At 34.9% G+C, this 15,233-nt stretch overlaps 1 protein-coding gene across 1 annotated transcript in view; it reads left to right on the top strand.

Moving 5' to 3' along the window:
• The window catches only part of PIK3C2G (phosphatidylinositol-4-phosphate 3-kinase catalytic subunit type 2 gamma), a 323,071-nt gene that overhangs the window by 226,281 nt on the left and 81,557 nt on the right, over positions 1 to 15,233 (top strand). Inside the window, exon 24 of the mRNA XM_039222254.1 lies at positions 7,573 to 7,729. Coding sequence (XP_039078185.1) covers positions 7,573 to 7,729 — 157 coding nt within the window. The remainder of the gene's footprint in view (positions 1 to 7,572; positions 7,730 to 15,233) is intronic.

The following is a 15,233-nucleotide window of genomic DNA, read 5'->3' as shown; positions in this document are numbered from 1 at the left end:
CATGTTGATTTGTACTTTATTCTTGCAGGATAAACCTTAGATTTCTCCTACCCCTTATTCCCTACTCCCTACTTTGGATAGAGGGCTACAACTCCTATTTTACTGAGAAAATAGAAACAGTAACAGAGTCTTCTTTTCTACTCAGTACAAAATTTATAAACTTAATTCCATCTCAGTTACTTTAACTTCTTCCTTCTTGTTGTAGTAGATTTGCTTTTCCCTTCTAAACCCAATTCCCCCATCTGTGCTTTGCAGCCACTTCCCTCCCACCGTCTAACGAACATTATATTATCAATAATTCACTTTTCCTTGCATATTTATCCTCTCCCTCTTAAATAATCCTTTTAAATACCCTCATCTCTTCAAAGTTTAAGCGACCTTGCCTCAAATGCCCAATTTCCATGCCACTTGGCTCATCACAAACTTCCTGAAGGAGTTGTCTAAATTCTTGACTTTTTTTCTATACCTTTCATTCCATAACCACTTCAATCTGACTTTCTTTATTACATAAGATCAATAGTGACCTGTATAGTGTTTACTTCAACAATATTCATTCCTCATTTTACCTGATTTATCAGCATATTTCAATGGTGTTCACTTCTCCTTCCTCAAAATAACTTTCACCTTACCTTCTTGAACGGATCCTCACTTTCTGGTTTTTTTTCCCTTCTCAGTATCCAGTGCAAGAAGTTCCCTTTTACCATGCCACTAAATGTTAAATTCCACAAAACTCATCTTCTCCCTCTTCTATTCTCCCTCCACAGTCTCCACCAAACTGGTATCAGCCACACTCAAGGCTCCTACCAATCAATATCAATAGCCAGATGACTCATACATATTTTAATTAAACATTTTATTTTGAGATAATTGTAGATTCACATGCAGTTGTAAGAAATAATACAAAGAAATCCCATGTACCTTTTGCCAGTTTCCCCAACAGTAACATAAAATCATAGTACAATATCATAATCAGGATGTTGATATTGATATAGTTTAGATGCAGGAGAGTTTTAAGACACCTATTCTTTGTTGCCCTTTTATGGTCATATCCACTTTCCACTTACCCTTCTCTCCCTCCATTAATTTTATTTTCTATGTCTATAATTTTGTCATTTCAAGAATTTTATATAAATGTAATCATATAGTATGTAACCTTTTGGGGTTGGCATTTTTCACTGAAGAGTCACCCAAGCTGTTCTGTATATCAATACTTTGTTCCTATTATTGACAAATAATATCCATAATATGGATAAACCACAGTTTGTTTAATTATTCACCCACTGAAGGTCATCTGGATTATTTCCAATTTTTATGCATTAAAAGCAAAAGTAAGTATTAAAAGTAAAGCTGCTCTGCACAATAATGAACAGGCTTCTGTGTGAATATAGATTTCCATTTCTCTGAGACAGATTTTCAAAAGCATAATTGCTGGGTTGTATGGTAGTTGCATGATGTTGTTCTTGTTGTTTAAGAAACTGTCAAGTGGTCTTCCAGAGTAGCTGTACCCATTTTACATTTCTACCATTGATGTATGACTGATCCAGTTTCTCCATTTCCTTGCCAACATTTGGGAAGTTAATTGTCATTAACTTTTTATTTTAACTACTCTGAGAGGTATGCAGTAATATCTCATTGTGGTTTTAATTTGCATTCCCTTAGTAGCTAATGATGTTGAACTTTCTTCCATGCACTAATTTACCATCTGCATATCATCTTCTATTGTTTGTCTTCTGCCTGTTTTCTAATTGTATTGTTTTTCTTTCATATTTAAATTTTGAGAATTCTGTGTAGATTACAGATACAGGTCTTCTGCTGGCTATGCAATTTGCAAATATTATCTCTGAATCTATAAATTGTTTTCTTATTCTCTTAAAAATTCTGCATAGTTCTAGATCTCAAAGATTTTCTTCTATGCTTTTTTCTAAAAGTCTTATAGTTTTCCATTTTATATTTAAGTCTGCAATCCATTTTAAGCTAACTTTTATATTAGGTATAAGATTTAGGTCTATATTTTTATTTTGGCTTACAAATGTCCAATTGCTCCAGTATCATGGGATCAAAGCTTGTATGTTTCTCCATTGGATAACTTTTGCACCTTCATCAAAAATCAGTTTGGCATATTTGTTTGAGTTTATTTTTGTTATGTATCCTATTCAGATGATCTTTGTCTTCCCCTCCACCAACACCAGTTTCTTACTCAACTGTCTCGATATCACACAGACAAAGGATTGAGGTCTCTCATTACAGCTTGGTGAGATTGGAATCTTAGGCTGGCTCTCTCTGAAGCCTTTGCTGGCGTCGTTGGAGAGTGGAGTCATTTTTTTTTCTGCAATATTTAGTTGGAGTAAAGTGGTTACTGTCTACACTTAGTTTTCCCTTTCCTGGGCCTTTGGCTAGAAAGAGCAGGCTTTTCTTGGCAATTTTTTTGTCTGCACCCACTGGCGTTTCACAGTTGCCAGCTTCTTGAGCTCTATGTTTGGAGTATATGTGGCAAAAACAAACAAACAAACAAATCCAGAGAATTTCCTACCATGTTGTTTCTTGAGTCCTGAGGTCCTTATACAGTCGAAGTGGAAATCTGACTCGTAAAATTTTACCTTCAGCCTAGATCTTTTCTTTATAGTTGGAAATAAGTATCACAATTCCTCACTGTCATATATATTCCATATATATGGAATATATATATTCCTACTCCTGTATATCTCAAGGGCACCTCAAATGTAGCTTGTTCAAAACTGAACCCACTCGGAATGTCGCACTATAGTTTTCTCAATACACAAGCCAAAAATTTAAAGCTGTTCCTAACACTCTTCTCCTTCTCATTTTGAACCATATGAAGTCCTCTTGATTTTTGATTCAAAATATTTTTTGTCTTTCCACTTCTCTGTACAATTTGCATGCCACAAACCTAATCTGAGCTATGTTCATATCTAATCAAAATCTTCTGCAAAATCTCTTGTCTGATCTACTCACATACCCTCCCTGTTCCAAATTCATCTCCAAAACATTTTCATTATTATTAATACATTTGTATTGCTTTTAGGATATTGATTTTTAAAATCTGTAACCTCACCTATAAGCCTTATACATATCTATTATAGATGCTCAATAAATATTTGTTGATAAATAACTACAGTACTCTAACATTTTGGGTGCATGGCTCCCTAGTCACCTAATGGAGAGACATGTCCTAAAACCTTATGTAACCTCAGTACAATAAAAATGTGTAACTTTTTTTGTACTGTAACATATTACTGATGATGATCTTAGTATTCTAGTGACTTTATACAGAGAGATTACATCTACAGAATGTAGTTGTAACAGAATGGTTAAAGGGTAAGTCTGTGCATAAGTAATAATAAACAGCAGATTATTAACCCTCATATGAGAAATTATTTCTCTCTTTAATAATTAGTATTTTTTTTGTAATAGAAATGCCCTTAAATTTCTCAAGTCTATACACATTTTTAAAGTACTACTCACTTCTCACCTATATTGGGAAATGTATAAAATATTCTCACAATTTTACAGAATAATACTTTCAGAGAAGGACTGATTATAAGTTAATAAAAAGATTAACTTGGACAACAAAATGACAGAATTATAACCAATAAGATGGTTCACACAGCCTTCCCACATAAATGTTAAATTATCACAAGTTTTTCACTGTGCGAACTAAGTATTTTACTGTTGCATCCATTGCAGAATACCATCTCAATATTGTTAGAGACAGTAAGAATATAGAAAGGAAAGATCAAATAATGCCTCTCTTCTTGATAATCACAGATTATTTGAGGGAAAATCATAAGACTACTAGAGACTAAAAAGAATGAAATGTATTAACTGTAGACACAAGTTAAAAGAAAAGGCAAAGTAAGAAAGAAATCAGCAAGGTATGGGTAAATTAGAGAAGACTTGTTAAAAAAAAAAATAGAGCATCAGGTAAGAGACAAAGAGAGAGAAACATGGCCAGAAGCAGGAAACAATATAAGTAAAAGGCACAGAAGCAAGAACAGGTAGGATTTAGGTAAATAATGATAAAACCACTAATATGGGAATAGAAACAGGAGAGTCACAATAAATTTCTGGTAAATTTGTCCAGCTATAAGTGTGAGAGTTTCAGCATTGATTCAGAATGCAATAACAGTATGGGCTCTAGAAGATCAAGTAGTTTTCAATCTTCTCTCTTGCCATAACCAATTTATATCTCAGATTTATAAGTATTGCTTAAAATTCAGACACAGGTTCCAACACATTAATTCTGTGACCTTGGATTCGGTTCACATTTGAGGGAATTGATAAAGCACATCCCAGCTACGATTTTTACAGCTTGTAAGGATGGGATAGGATTCTGTTTCACATGTGTGGCTTCTTTCCATTTACAGAAAAATTTTAGCCTAAGTTATTTTAAAAATTTCTCAGAAGTGAGTCATGCAAGGGGCGCCTGGGTGGCTCAGTAGGTTAAGTGTCCGGCTTTGGCTCAGGTCATGATCTCATAGTTCGTGGGTTCAAGCCCCATGTTGGGCTCTGTGCTGACAGCTAGCTCAGAGCCTGGAGCCTGTTTCAGATTCTATATCTCCCTCTGTCTCTGACCCTCCCCTGCTCATGCTGTCTCTCTTTCTCTCTCTCTCAGAAATAAAAAAAAAAGTGACATGTAAATCATATAGAAAAAAATGTAACATTTTATTTTGTTGGGCCCACTGAAAATTTAGATTATGATAGTACTTAAACACAGCTAAAATTGGGTCCTTCAACACTATTGTTAATTTATATTTTCTCTAACTTAGATATGCTTCTTTTGTATTTGACTTTCTGCTATGGTGTTTCTTCTTCTGATTTATAATGGTGGTTACCATGGAAGAAGGAAATGTGTTATCACATGAACTTGAGCATAATTACAACAACTTTCCAAGGGAAATCCATTTGGTCAAGCATATGGAAGAAAAAAACATCTCTATCACATTAGAAAAGAAAATTTTAGGAAGTTGTAAAATTTAAGACTCTTAAAATTATTTCAAAAATTCCATTCAATATAGCAAATATAGTATAGGGAGTTATGAAAATTTTGGAAAATTTTTATTTATAATTTTTTTCCAATATGGAAGTCTGGGATATTGCTATGATGCTACTAAAATGTTAACAATAGTGATGACTACCTGTCTGAGTGACATATAGCAAGTTCTACCAAATTCAAAGGTCCACTTAAGGACTTATGCAAAGAGGTTATAAGGAGCAGCTGATAGTAAATTAAACCTTGAAAGAAGGCTGGAGTTTTACTGGTAGCATATATTTTTTAATTTAAAAGAGAGGCAAAGAGAGAGAGCATGAGTGGGGGAAAGGGGCAGAGGAGAGATGGGAAGAGAATCTCAAGCAAGCTCTACAGTCATCACGGAGCCTGTTATGGAGCTCCATCTGACGACCCTGAGATCATGACCTGAGCCAAAATCAAGAGGTGGAAGCTCAGCTGTCTGATCCACCCAGACTGGTGGCATTTTTGAAGAGAAAGAGAAACTTAGTTGTGACAAGATTTAGCTCTGAGAACATATTTTTTATTAGTTTGAGGACTAACAATAGTATTTAACATTAGTTGAGTGCTTACTATGTGCCAGGCTGTGCCCTAGCCCTTTTATATGCTTTAACCCATTAATCCTCTCAAGAATGACAGGAGTCAAGTGTCCTTTGTCTCTGTTTTACAGAGGAGGAAATTAAGGCATGGAAAGGACAAGTAACTTGCTCAGAGTCCCAGAACTAGTAAGTGTTAGAATATGATTCAGAACGTGCAGCCTGTGCCTTCTGCATAGAGCCTCTAACCATAGCAATTCCCAAATGTGTAGAATTCTCTGTGTATCAGGCATTTTGTACACTTCTTCAGTTAATCTTCACAGCAATTCTAAGAGCTCAATATTATTTACCCATCTCAGAGATGAGAAAATTGAGATATAACAGGTCCAGGATTAGAACCCGTGGTATACCTCCTGTTTTCAATAGCTCTACTTCCAGCTTGACTAAAATAAAAGGCTATAAAGTAAACTCAAAGCATATATGTTGGATAAGTCAATGAGGGCCAAGATAAAAGATTTTAGGCAAAAATTTTAAAATTTGTACTTGATTCTTAAGACACATTCCTCAGTATCTAGGTGCTCAATAAATTTTGTTGAATGAATGAATAAATGAATGAATGAATGAATACAAAGTTAAGTGGAGATATTGTTATACTAGCCTCTCCTCCAGACATTCAGTGGTAGAATGGATCACAAAATAAAAATAAAATAAAATAATAAAATAAAATAACTGTAGCCAAATAGAAGTAGATTATTTATTTTCTTTAAAACACTTTGCCTGTGCTTAGATACTACTTCTCCATTTCAGCTACAAAATGCCTGGCATGTAGCTTTTTGATTTGAATATCCACACATCTGAGAGGTCTAACTCAGATTAGCAAAATTTTCCACTCTATTATATATTTATTCAAATGCTAAGAATAGCAAAAATAAGGAACATAATCATTCTTTATTTAAAAAAAAAAAAACTTTCTCACTAGTCCTTGATTTTTTTTTTTTTTTCAGTTATTGCTTAGACTAACCTTAATTATATCTAGGCTGCTAGGCTTAAATTTTAAAATATATTTTATTTCAACTCATTCAAAAATCTTTTCTTTTAAAACAAGGTTTTACCCAAAACTAGATTCCTATCTCAAATGTTTCTAGATGAACTTAGGCCAAATCAGTATCAAAATTCTTTGTCTCATTGCTGTTTTTCACATCCCAGAGAAGTGCTTCCAATCCCTTCTCTGCTGATCTCTTAGAAATGCTAATGCTTCATCTGAGATCTCTATGTCTCAAATAACATGAGGGAAAAAAAAGACAAAAATAAAGAAAACAGGATCATCTCTCTGGTCCTCTGTTTTCCTGTTTTTTCAACCTTGAGACTACAGGGGGTGATATTATATACATACCAACATGGTTTGCTCATATTTCCTCCTTTCTGATCAGTATTTTTATTTGGCCTAGTGTGAAATAAAATGCAGCTGCCTCTTTTTTCCCTTACTAAGCATACGATGGTAAATTGGTAACATTAATTTTTTTTCTTAGATTACCTTCTGAAATAATTTATTATTACCTGAAACTTTTTCCCTAAAGAGTCAATATCTTCTAAGAAAAAAAAAAAGAAAGAAATAAAAAAAACCCACCATGAAGTCAAATACATGATCTGTCTTATTTTTTTCTTAATTTAGGAATATATTTTCTGTGGAATCACTTTCATTACTATTTGGCCTTACCATAATTGTTAATGGATAATATTTCCATCAAATATAACTTGGAATTAAATATTTGAGACCATAGAGATCAATGTTCTTCCTTCTCTGTTGCAGCCCAGCGGGCTATCCAAAGCCTATAATTAGCAAGTTTCTCCAGCTACCCCATAAAGGAGATGGCCCCATTCCATAGAGTAGAGACAAAATAACAACAACAAAAACAAAATCAAATGAAAATAAGTTGTTGTAACTGCCTAATTAAACTCTACACACCATTTACCTTCCTGCTTATGGTTGCTATTGTTTTTCATTTGTAGGGACCGAGCGCCTTTTATTTTCACTTCCGAGATGGAGTACTTTATTACAGAAGGTGGGAAAAACCCACAGCATTTCCAAGATTTTGTGGAGCTTTGCTGTAGAGCATATAATATTGTCAGAAGGCACAGTCGACTGCTCTTGAACCTCCTAGAAATGGTAAGCCCCTTGAGGAAACAACAAAAATAATAAGCTTCATTTATGTCTCTCTTCAAGTAGTCTATTTTTGCTAATGGCTTGGATTTCCCCAAAGAGCTATTCAAACCAGAAAGGAATGAGCAAACTAAAAGTACCACTGTACAGCTTATAAACACATTTCTTAATAATTTATTACATTAATTCACAGTTATTGTCTCAAACATTTCTATTCATAATAATATTGAGGTATTCAGGAGTTAATCTCAGTATATTTTGATTAAAGATTAAGGACAATAATTTAGATTATTGTATCAGTTGTTATTATGCTTTAGGATTTTTCAGAAGTACTTTAAAAAGTACTATCTCATATACACATTATAACAAACCAATCATGTAGACCAAGCAAGGATTTTTCCTGGCTCCCCTCCCAATCTCTGCCTTTGATCACTTGCCTATTTTTCAGTTTAAGAAATTAGGGGTTGGGGCGCCTGAGTGGCTCAGTCGGTTAAGCATCTGACTTCAGCTCAGGTACTGATCTCATGGTTCCTGGGTTCGAGCCCCGTGTTGGGCTCTGTGCTGACAGCTAGCTCAGAGCCTGGAGGCTGCTTCAGATTCTGTGTCTCCCTCTCTCTCTGATCCTCCCCACTCACGCTGCCTCTCTTTCTCTCTCTCTCTCTCTCTCTCTCTCAGAAATAAATTAAAAAATAAATAAATTAGGGGTCAAGAATATAAGACAACTTGCTAGCAACTCAGCCAGAGAACAGTACATTTACTGTATACATTGGGTCTACTGAGTCATGCTCCTATATATTGTCTGTTGACTTAAGTGGAAAATTTAAGCTTTGTTTCACTGTCCAATGCTAAAGAGATGGACAGTAGATAAACAGGGAGAGAGGAAAGGGATTCAATAGAACTATTTCTGGGAGAAGGAGGAGGTGGTTCCTTTGGGCATATACATACACACTAATAACTGCAGCAAAATATAGGAGAGAAACACCTTTGGTAAATCAATATGGTACTTGGAGTCAATACAATCATTAAAAATAGCTGGTTTAGAATCTTCAGATGACAGTAATTCTACCTGATGCTGTTACTTAATTCCAATAAGATCTATTTCTCATTAAGTGAAAAGCTATTTATTAAGTGAAAATAACATCTATCTTGCAGGGTTGATGAATAAATGACCTAATAGTGAATGTTTTCCATGAACATTATACTAAGTGCTTTATGTGTACTAATTGATTTATATTTCATAATAACCTCATTCTATAATTAATATAAAGCACTCAGCACAGTACCTGTCATATAATAGAGTTCAATTAATTTATTATACTAGATCTTTGTTAATCCAAAAGGAGACTGTCCAATACAGTACCCCCTATTCACTTGTGGTTATTTACATTTAAATTAATTAGTATTGACTAAACTTTAAAATTCATCTCCTCAATCTCACTAACCACATTTCAAGTGCTCAATAGCCACATGTGGCTTAGTGATACCATATAGTACAACATAGATAATAAAAGTTTCCATCATTGCAGAAAAGTTCTATTGGGTAGTACTGAATAAATATTGACCTTGTTGGGGCACCTGGGTGGCTTAGTCAGTTAAGCTTCCGACTTTCCGACTTTCGCTTAGGTCATGATCTCGCGGTTTGTGGGTTCGAGCCCCGCGTCGGGCTCTGTGCTGACTGCCAGCTCGGAGCCTGGAGCCTGTTTCAGTCTGTGACTCCCTCTCTCTCTGTCCCTCCCCTGCTCACGCTGTCTCTCTCCTAGAAATAAATAAAACATTTAAAAAAAACAAAATATTGACCTTGTTGCAGTGAAGACTTGATTGGATCCTTGTTTTAACTTTCAAACAACAAATGGACCTTACTCTGTCTTAAAAAAATAGATATTTAAAAAATATTATAAACATATAGCCTTTCGTGTATAAGGACACTTTGGTTTCTTTATGTGTAAACTGGATATATAAAGTTTTGTCCAAGTATAGAATTTTCAAGTTGGCTATTTCAATAATAGCCATGAATCCATGAGGTCATGAGTACTTACTATACTCCAGAAATTGTGAGGATACATTTACAGGTCAGACACAGTCAACTTTAAATTTTCAATATGATAAGGAAGATAAAATTTGTGTATACAATAAATGAGGTATCCATCATATCTAAATGTCTATAATGTTATAAATAGCTGCATACAAGGAGTAAGTACCATATTCTAACAACTATTGAACTAGCAGCAGACATTTTAAAAATAAACCCAAAATAGAAAAGCACAAAATATAGATGATGCTGTTTCTCAAGTGACACTAAATTATGCTGAATAACAAAAGTTATAATGTTAAAATAATGTGAAAGGACAGTCTTTTGAAAAAATTGATTGAGAAAGCTCTTGGTAGGCTTTTTTCTCTTGCTTAAGAAACTATTCTACTTACCTGAAAAGAAAACTTTCAGCACATAATATATGAAAAACTTATTAGAGAGTTTATGAAATGTTATTTCATTTAAAAGCCGTAGATAGATGATGTTTGAATCAAGTACTGAGCAATTTTTCATAATATAGTATTAAAATCAAATGTTGAAGATTTCTGTTACATAATATATCCAAACAATCTCTGTATGTTTTAATTTTCCAGGTCTTGACTTTTAAGCTGAGAAGGAAATTTTGGCAGTACAGAGTAAAATTCAGATTAAGCAAATAATCTTAGATTTAGACTCTCACAGAAATTAAAAAAGAACAGAAGCATTATGGACCAATTAGATCAATGAATAAATACATATGAAACAGCGATATGTTATTACCTCTGCTTCTGGTCATTTATCTCTTCATTCTCTGCTTTTGAGGTTTTTTCCTTTCTTTCTTTTAATGTTTATTTATTTTTGAGACAGAGAGAGACAGAGCGTGAGTCGGGGAGGGGCAGAGAGAGGAGACAGAATCTGAAGCAGGCTTCAGGCTCTCAGCTGTCAGCACAGAACCTGACACGGGGCTCGAACCCACAAACCATGAGATCATGACCTGAGCCAAAGTCGGACACTTAACCGACTAAGCCACCCACGTGCCCGTGAGGTTTCTTTCTTATGGAATTCTGTAGATAATCAAAGTATCAGTAGAGATTTCAGGACCACACTTTCTCTGGCATAGCTTCTTATAAAATAAAAATGAATTCATGAAAGATTATTTTCTGCCCATGTGAATACTCAGTATTTCCCTCAATCCTCTCTGAAACGGACTCTTGTTGTATTAACTTCTTTTAAAAGAATTCAATCTACTACCCCATGACCCAGTTACAACTTGAGAAATAATTGACATGGGTCATAAATTCTATTTCCAAGAATAGTCAGTATCCAGGATTATGAGCCACAAGTGTCTGGTAAGCCTACTATGGAGTTAATGGCTCATCCCTTGTTGAGAGCAGCATATTTCCAGATATCCACAGTCCTTTTTATTTGCTCCTGGGAAAATCGGGGGAAAAAATAATCCATGAAATTCCCATCTTACTTAAAAGCAAAACATCTGTAGGAGACCCAAGAGTGTTGCTGGCTGAAGTCACTAACATAAAAGCCTGTATTTCATCAGCTTTTCTCTCATTAAAAAATCAATATCAGCTATTATGGAAGGTTCCCAAAGAACATAGGGACCATTCACCCAGTTTAAAATGTTTATCACACCCATTATTATATCAGATATTTCCCAGAAGAAATCTTTCTAACTGCTCTATGAGGTGGCAAAGAGTCTACTTCACTAAGCACAACTATCAAAATAGATTTGGACTTAGGAGGATAGAAGTAAAAAATTTAAAAGTTTTTTTTGTCCTTTAAAGAGGAACTCATTTGTTTATCATCTGTATCTGCTCATTACCAATACTAGTCTAGCCACCCTTTCCCTTTCCTTGCCTCAATTAGTTATTACCCATGTAATCTAGGCTAAGAGGTACTTGAATCGCATCTCTGAGGGTCAGAGAACAGACATGGCTAAATGGACCTTGTTATGGGGTCATCCTTACTCCAATGGCAGGGTCACAATACTCAAAGTCTCCTCTCTGAGGAACAGAGCACATCAACAAGGGCAAAGTTCTCACTTCTTACCTTTAATCAGCCACATAACAAGGAGAGAGCTGGGTTCATCTACTTTGAAGCCACCTGCACTTGGCTGTTGGTGCATAATGGGGGTGGGGAGAGAGAAGAAGAATTCAGTATAGGGTGAACTTCCCAAGAAAATGTTTGACAGAGTTGACAGCAAGCAGGTGTGAATTCCAAGTATCTAGAGAAATCAGGAAGCAATTTAGATCTAGGGAGAAAGGCTATTAGCAAATAGAGAATCATAGACTGATAAAGGGGAACCTGTCTCAATAAGTATACAAATGTGTGTAGAACTCTAAGTACAGAACTGAAAAAGATAAAGTCTACTCTATACTTAAGTTGCTGTTGAGAATATATCTCTCTATTGTTGATTTCAAGTTTAGTAGTTGGGGTAGAACTTGCTATTTATAGGCTTCCAGTGCCCAACAAGGTCAGACATTTTTTTCATTCATTCATTTATTCATTCATGCACACATGCCTGCAACATGCATTATTTCATAGACATCTGTTAAGTTCCATTTGCAAGGCATCATGGTTGGCAATATGAAAAATTTAACATCCATAAAAACTCAGTTCTTATCCTCAAAGTTCTTAAAATTGAATATGACAAACATATATATGAACAAAACATAGTAAACATGAGGCAGCAATAAATACTTGAAAGAGGGGCGCCTGGGTGGCTTAGTCGGTTAAGTGTCCGACTTTCGCTTAGGTCATGATCTCATGGTTCGTGGGTTCGGGCCCCATGTCGGGCTCTGTGCTGACTGCCAGCTCGGAGCCTGGAGCCTGTTTCAGTCTGTGACTCCCTCTCTCTCTGACCCTCCCCTGCTCACGCTGTCTCTCTCTCTCCTAGAAATAAAATTAAAAAAATAAAATAAAATAAAAATAAATAAATACTTGAAAGAGGTGCAACCAAGATAGGATTGCTATACAAAGAAAGCTGTAATTAAATCTTATCAAAAGGATCTGTGGTGTTTCAAGAGGAAAAGATATTTAAGCTTTCAAAAATAATTTCAACAGATACAGAGGGATAGGAAGAGAATCCTGACTGAGAGCAAAGTATAAGTATGTGTGAAAGCTCAAAGAACATGAGCATAACATGCGTTGGAAATAGAGGTCATCAAATGTACTTAGTCTGTGGTACAGAGGGAGACCTATGTAGACAATAGATGAAGTGACAGACCACAGATAACAAAAGACATTTATGATCAGAATGAGAATTTTGGACTTTGATATACAGATACCTGAGAACCTCGAAGTTTCTTTGCTTTTGATGAAGACAGTAGCATAATTTAGCTTTGATTTTAAACTGATAATTTAGAGGCTATGTAATAAAAAAAAAAAAGAGGGATTGGAGAAGTAGGAAATGTTATCTAAGCAAATAAAGATGAGGAGCTGAACTAAGACAATAATAGCAATAGAAAGGAGAATGAATACAAGAGACCACTGAGATGGTTTTTATAAAATTGTATAACTGACATTGAGAATCAGTTAGAAGAGGGAATCAAGGAAGATATGAATTTCTTTTTAGTTGGACGATGGTTACACTGGAGATGAAGAGAAAAAAGAAGGAAGAGTTTATGGGAGAAGAGAATTTACTCAACTTTAGATATTGTTAATTTAGATCATCCCTAAGGAGAAGCCGTTAACAACTTTCCAGGGCTACCTGACCCATTTCAAGGTTTCAATTACTATCTACATGTTAATGACTCGCAAATCTATATTTACAGCTATATACTTTAGATCCCACCCAGCCCTCCAAATATATCCAATTAATCACCCAATTTTCTCAACTCTACTTCCTAAATACATTTAAAGTCCAATAACTTTATTCATTATTCATAAACATTCTCCTAGTCCAGTCTCTTATTTAGACTCACTTTAATCCATTTTCCCCAAATAACCACAATGATCTTTTAAAAACACAATTCAATTATTTTAATGCCCATTTGAAAAACACTAAAAAAGCTTCCTCTTGCCTCTAGAATAAAGTACGTAACTTTTATATCGCTAAAAAATCCTACCCTACTTACCTTTTCAGACCCTTAACTTGTCACCTACTCACAGGATATCTTATTCCAGATGCTCTCCTGGTCTTTTTGTGAAATAATGAAAGACACTTTGCCCTCCTCAGTACATCTTTACACGCTGTTCCCTCTGCCTCAGTGGAGACGGTAGGAAAGAACAGTTTCACATCCATTTTTTTCTCACTTGAACCTCAACAAGTCAATCACAAATTTACCCATCCTTCATAACCATATTCTCATTTTTTCCTTTACATTTTTAGAATTAGCAGCATTTTTCTTAACTTCCCACTACTGTAAAAGTGCCTCTATTCCAGAGCAGGAAATAATTTATCATCTTAGTCACGGACGTACTGTTGACATTCTCCTCCTTCTCCACCTCCTCCTCCTGCCCTTCCTCCTTTTTCAAAGTTTAAATTTATTTCAGAAAGACCTACTTTTTCTCAAAAAATATTTTCTTTATTTCTGCTTATAATTAAAAAGAATAGTATCCCTTCAGTCTACACTATAATATAAACACAGTACTTTTTCAAAGGTTGGCAGAAAAACATATGAGCCTTTGTACAGTTTTATCTTTAATTACTGCATTGCTTCCATAATCTTTAATAAATGTAATCTCCACTTAAATAAGGAAAATTGTGTTCTTAGAGTATGAGTCATAGAGTCATAAAAGAACATAAGATTAAGAGCCAGAGGGATGAGTTTTATACTCTGTGCTTACACACCATTTGATCTCAACACTTCACTTACACTTTTCTTGGGATTAAATTTTTCTTCTTTCAAATGGGTATTGTGGTATATTTTTGTGTAGTAATTTATAATGTATAAAGCTCTTTCATATTCATTAGCCATTTGATTGCTCTAGAACATGTTATGTATTCTCCTCTCCACTTTCAAAATGAGAAAACGGATATTCGAAAAGGTTAAGAGACTTTTTCATGATCATTCAGATTTTAAATGGTGGGTCCAGAATTTCTGATACTAGAAGCCTTATCATTCTATTGTCCAATGCTGACTATGTCTCTTCTGCAAGAAGACAAGGTAGGGATAATAATACTATCATACTTATTTCACTGGTTAACGATGAAGATAAAATTAAATTATTATTATTATTTTTCAATGTTTCATTTGTTTTTGAGAGAGAGAACTATCAGGGGAGGGGCAGAGAGAGAGGGAGACACAGAATCTGAAGCAGGCTCCAGGCTCTGAGCTGTCAGCATAGCTGTCAGCCCTGAGCAGGGCTCGAACTCGTGGACCACAAATCATGACTTGAGTAAAAGTCTGGTGCTTAACCGACTGAGCCACCCAGGCACCTCGATAAAATTAAATTTTTAATCTGCAAACACTTTGACAAATTTATTTGTTCTTCTTATTGTTGTTGTTTTGTTGCGTCTATTAGTAAATACAGAAAGTTAAAAAA

The sequence above is a fragment of the Hyaena hyaena genome, unplaced genomic scaffold (assembly GCF_003009895.1).
Source record: "Hyaena hyaena isolate Hyena2069 unplaced genomic scaffold, ASM300989v1 scaffold_1089, whole genome shotgun sequence".
NCBI classification, from domain to species: domain Eukaryota; kingdom Metazoa; phylum Chordata; class Mammalia; order Carnivora; family Hyaenidae; genus Hyaena; species Hyaena hyaena.
The sequence above is the reverse complement of the archived record's forward strand: the minus strand, read 5'-3'. Positions and strand labels throughout refer to the sequence as shown.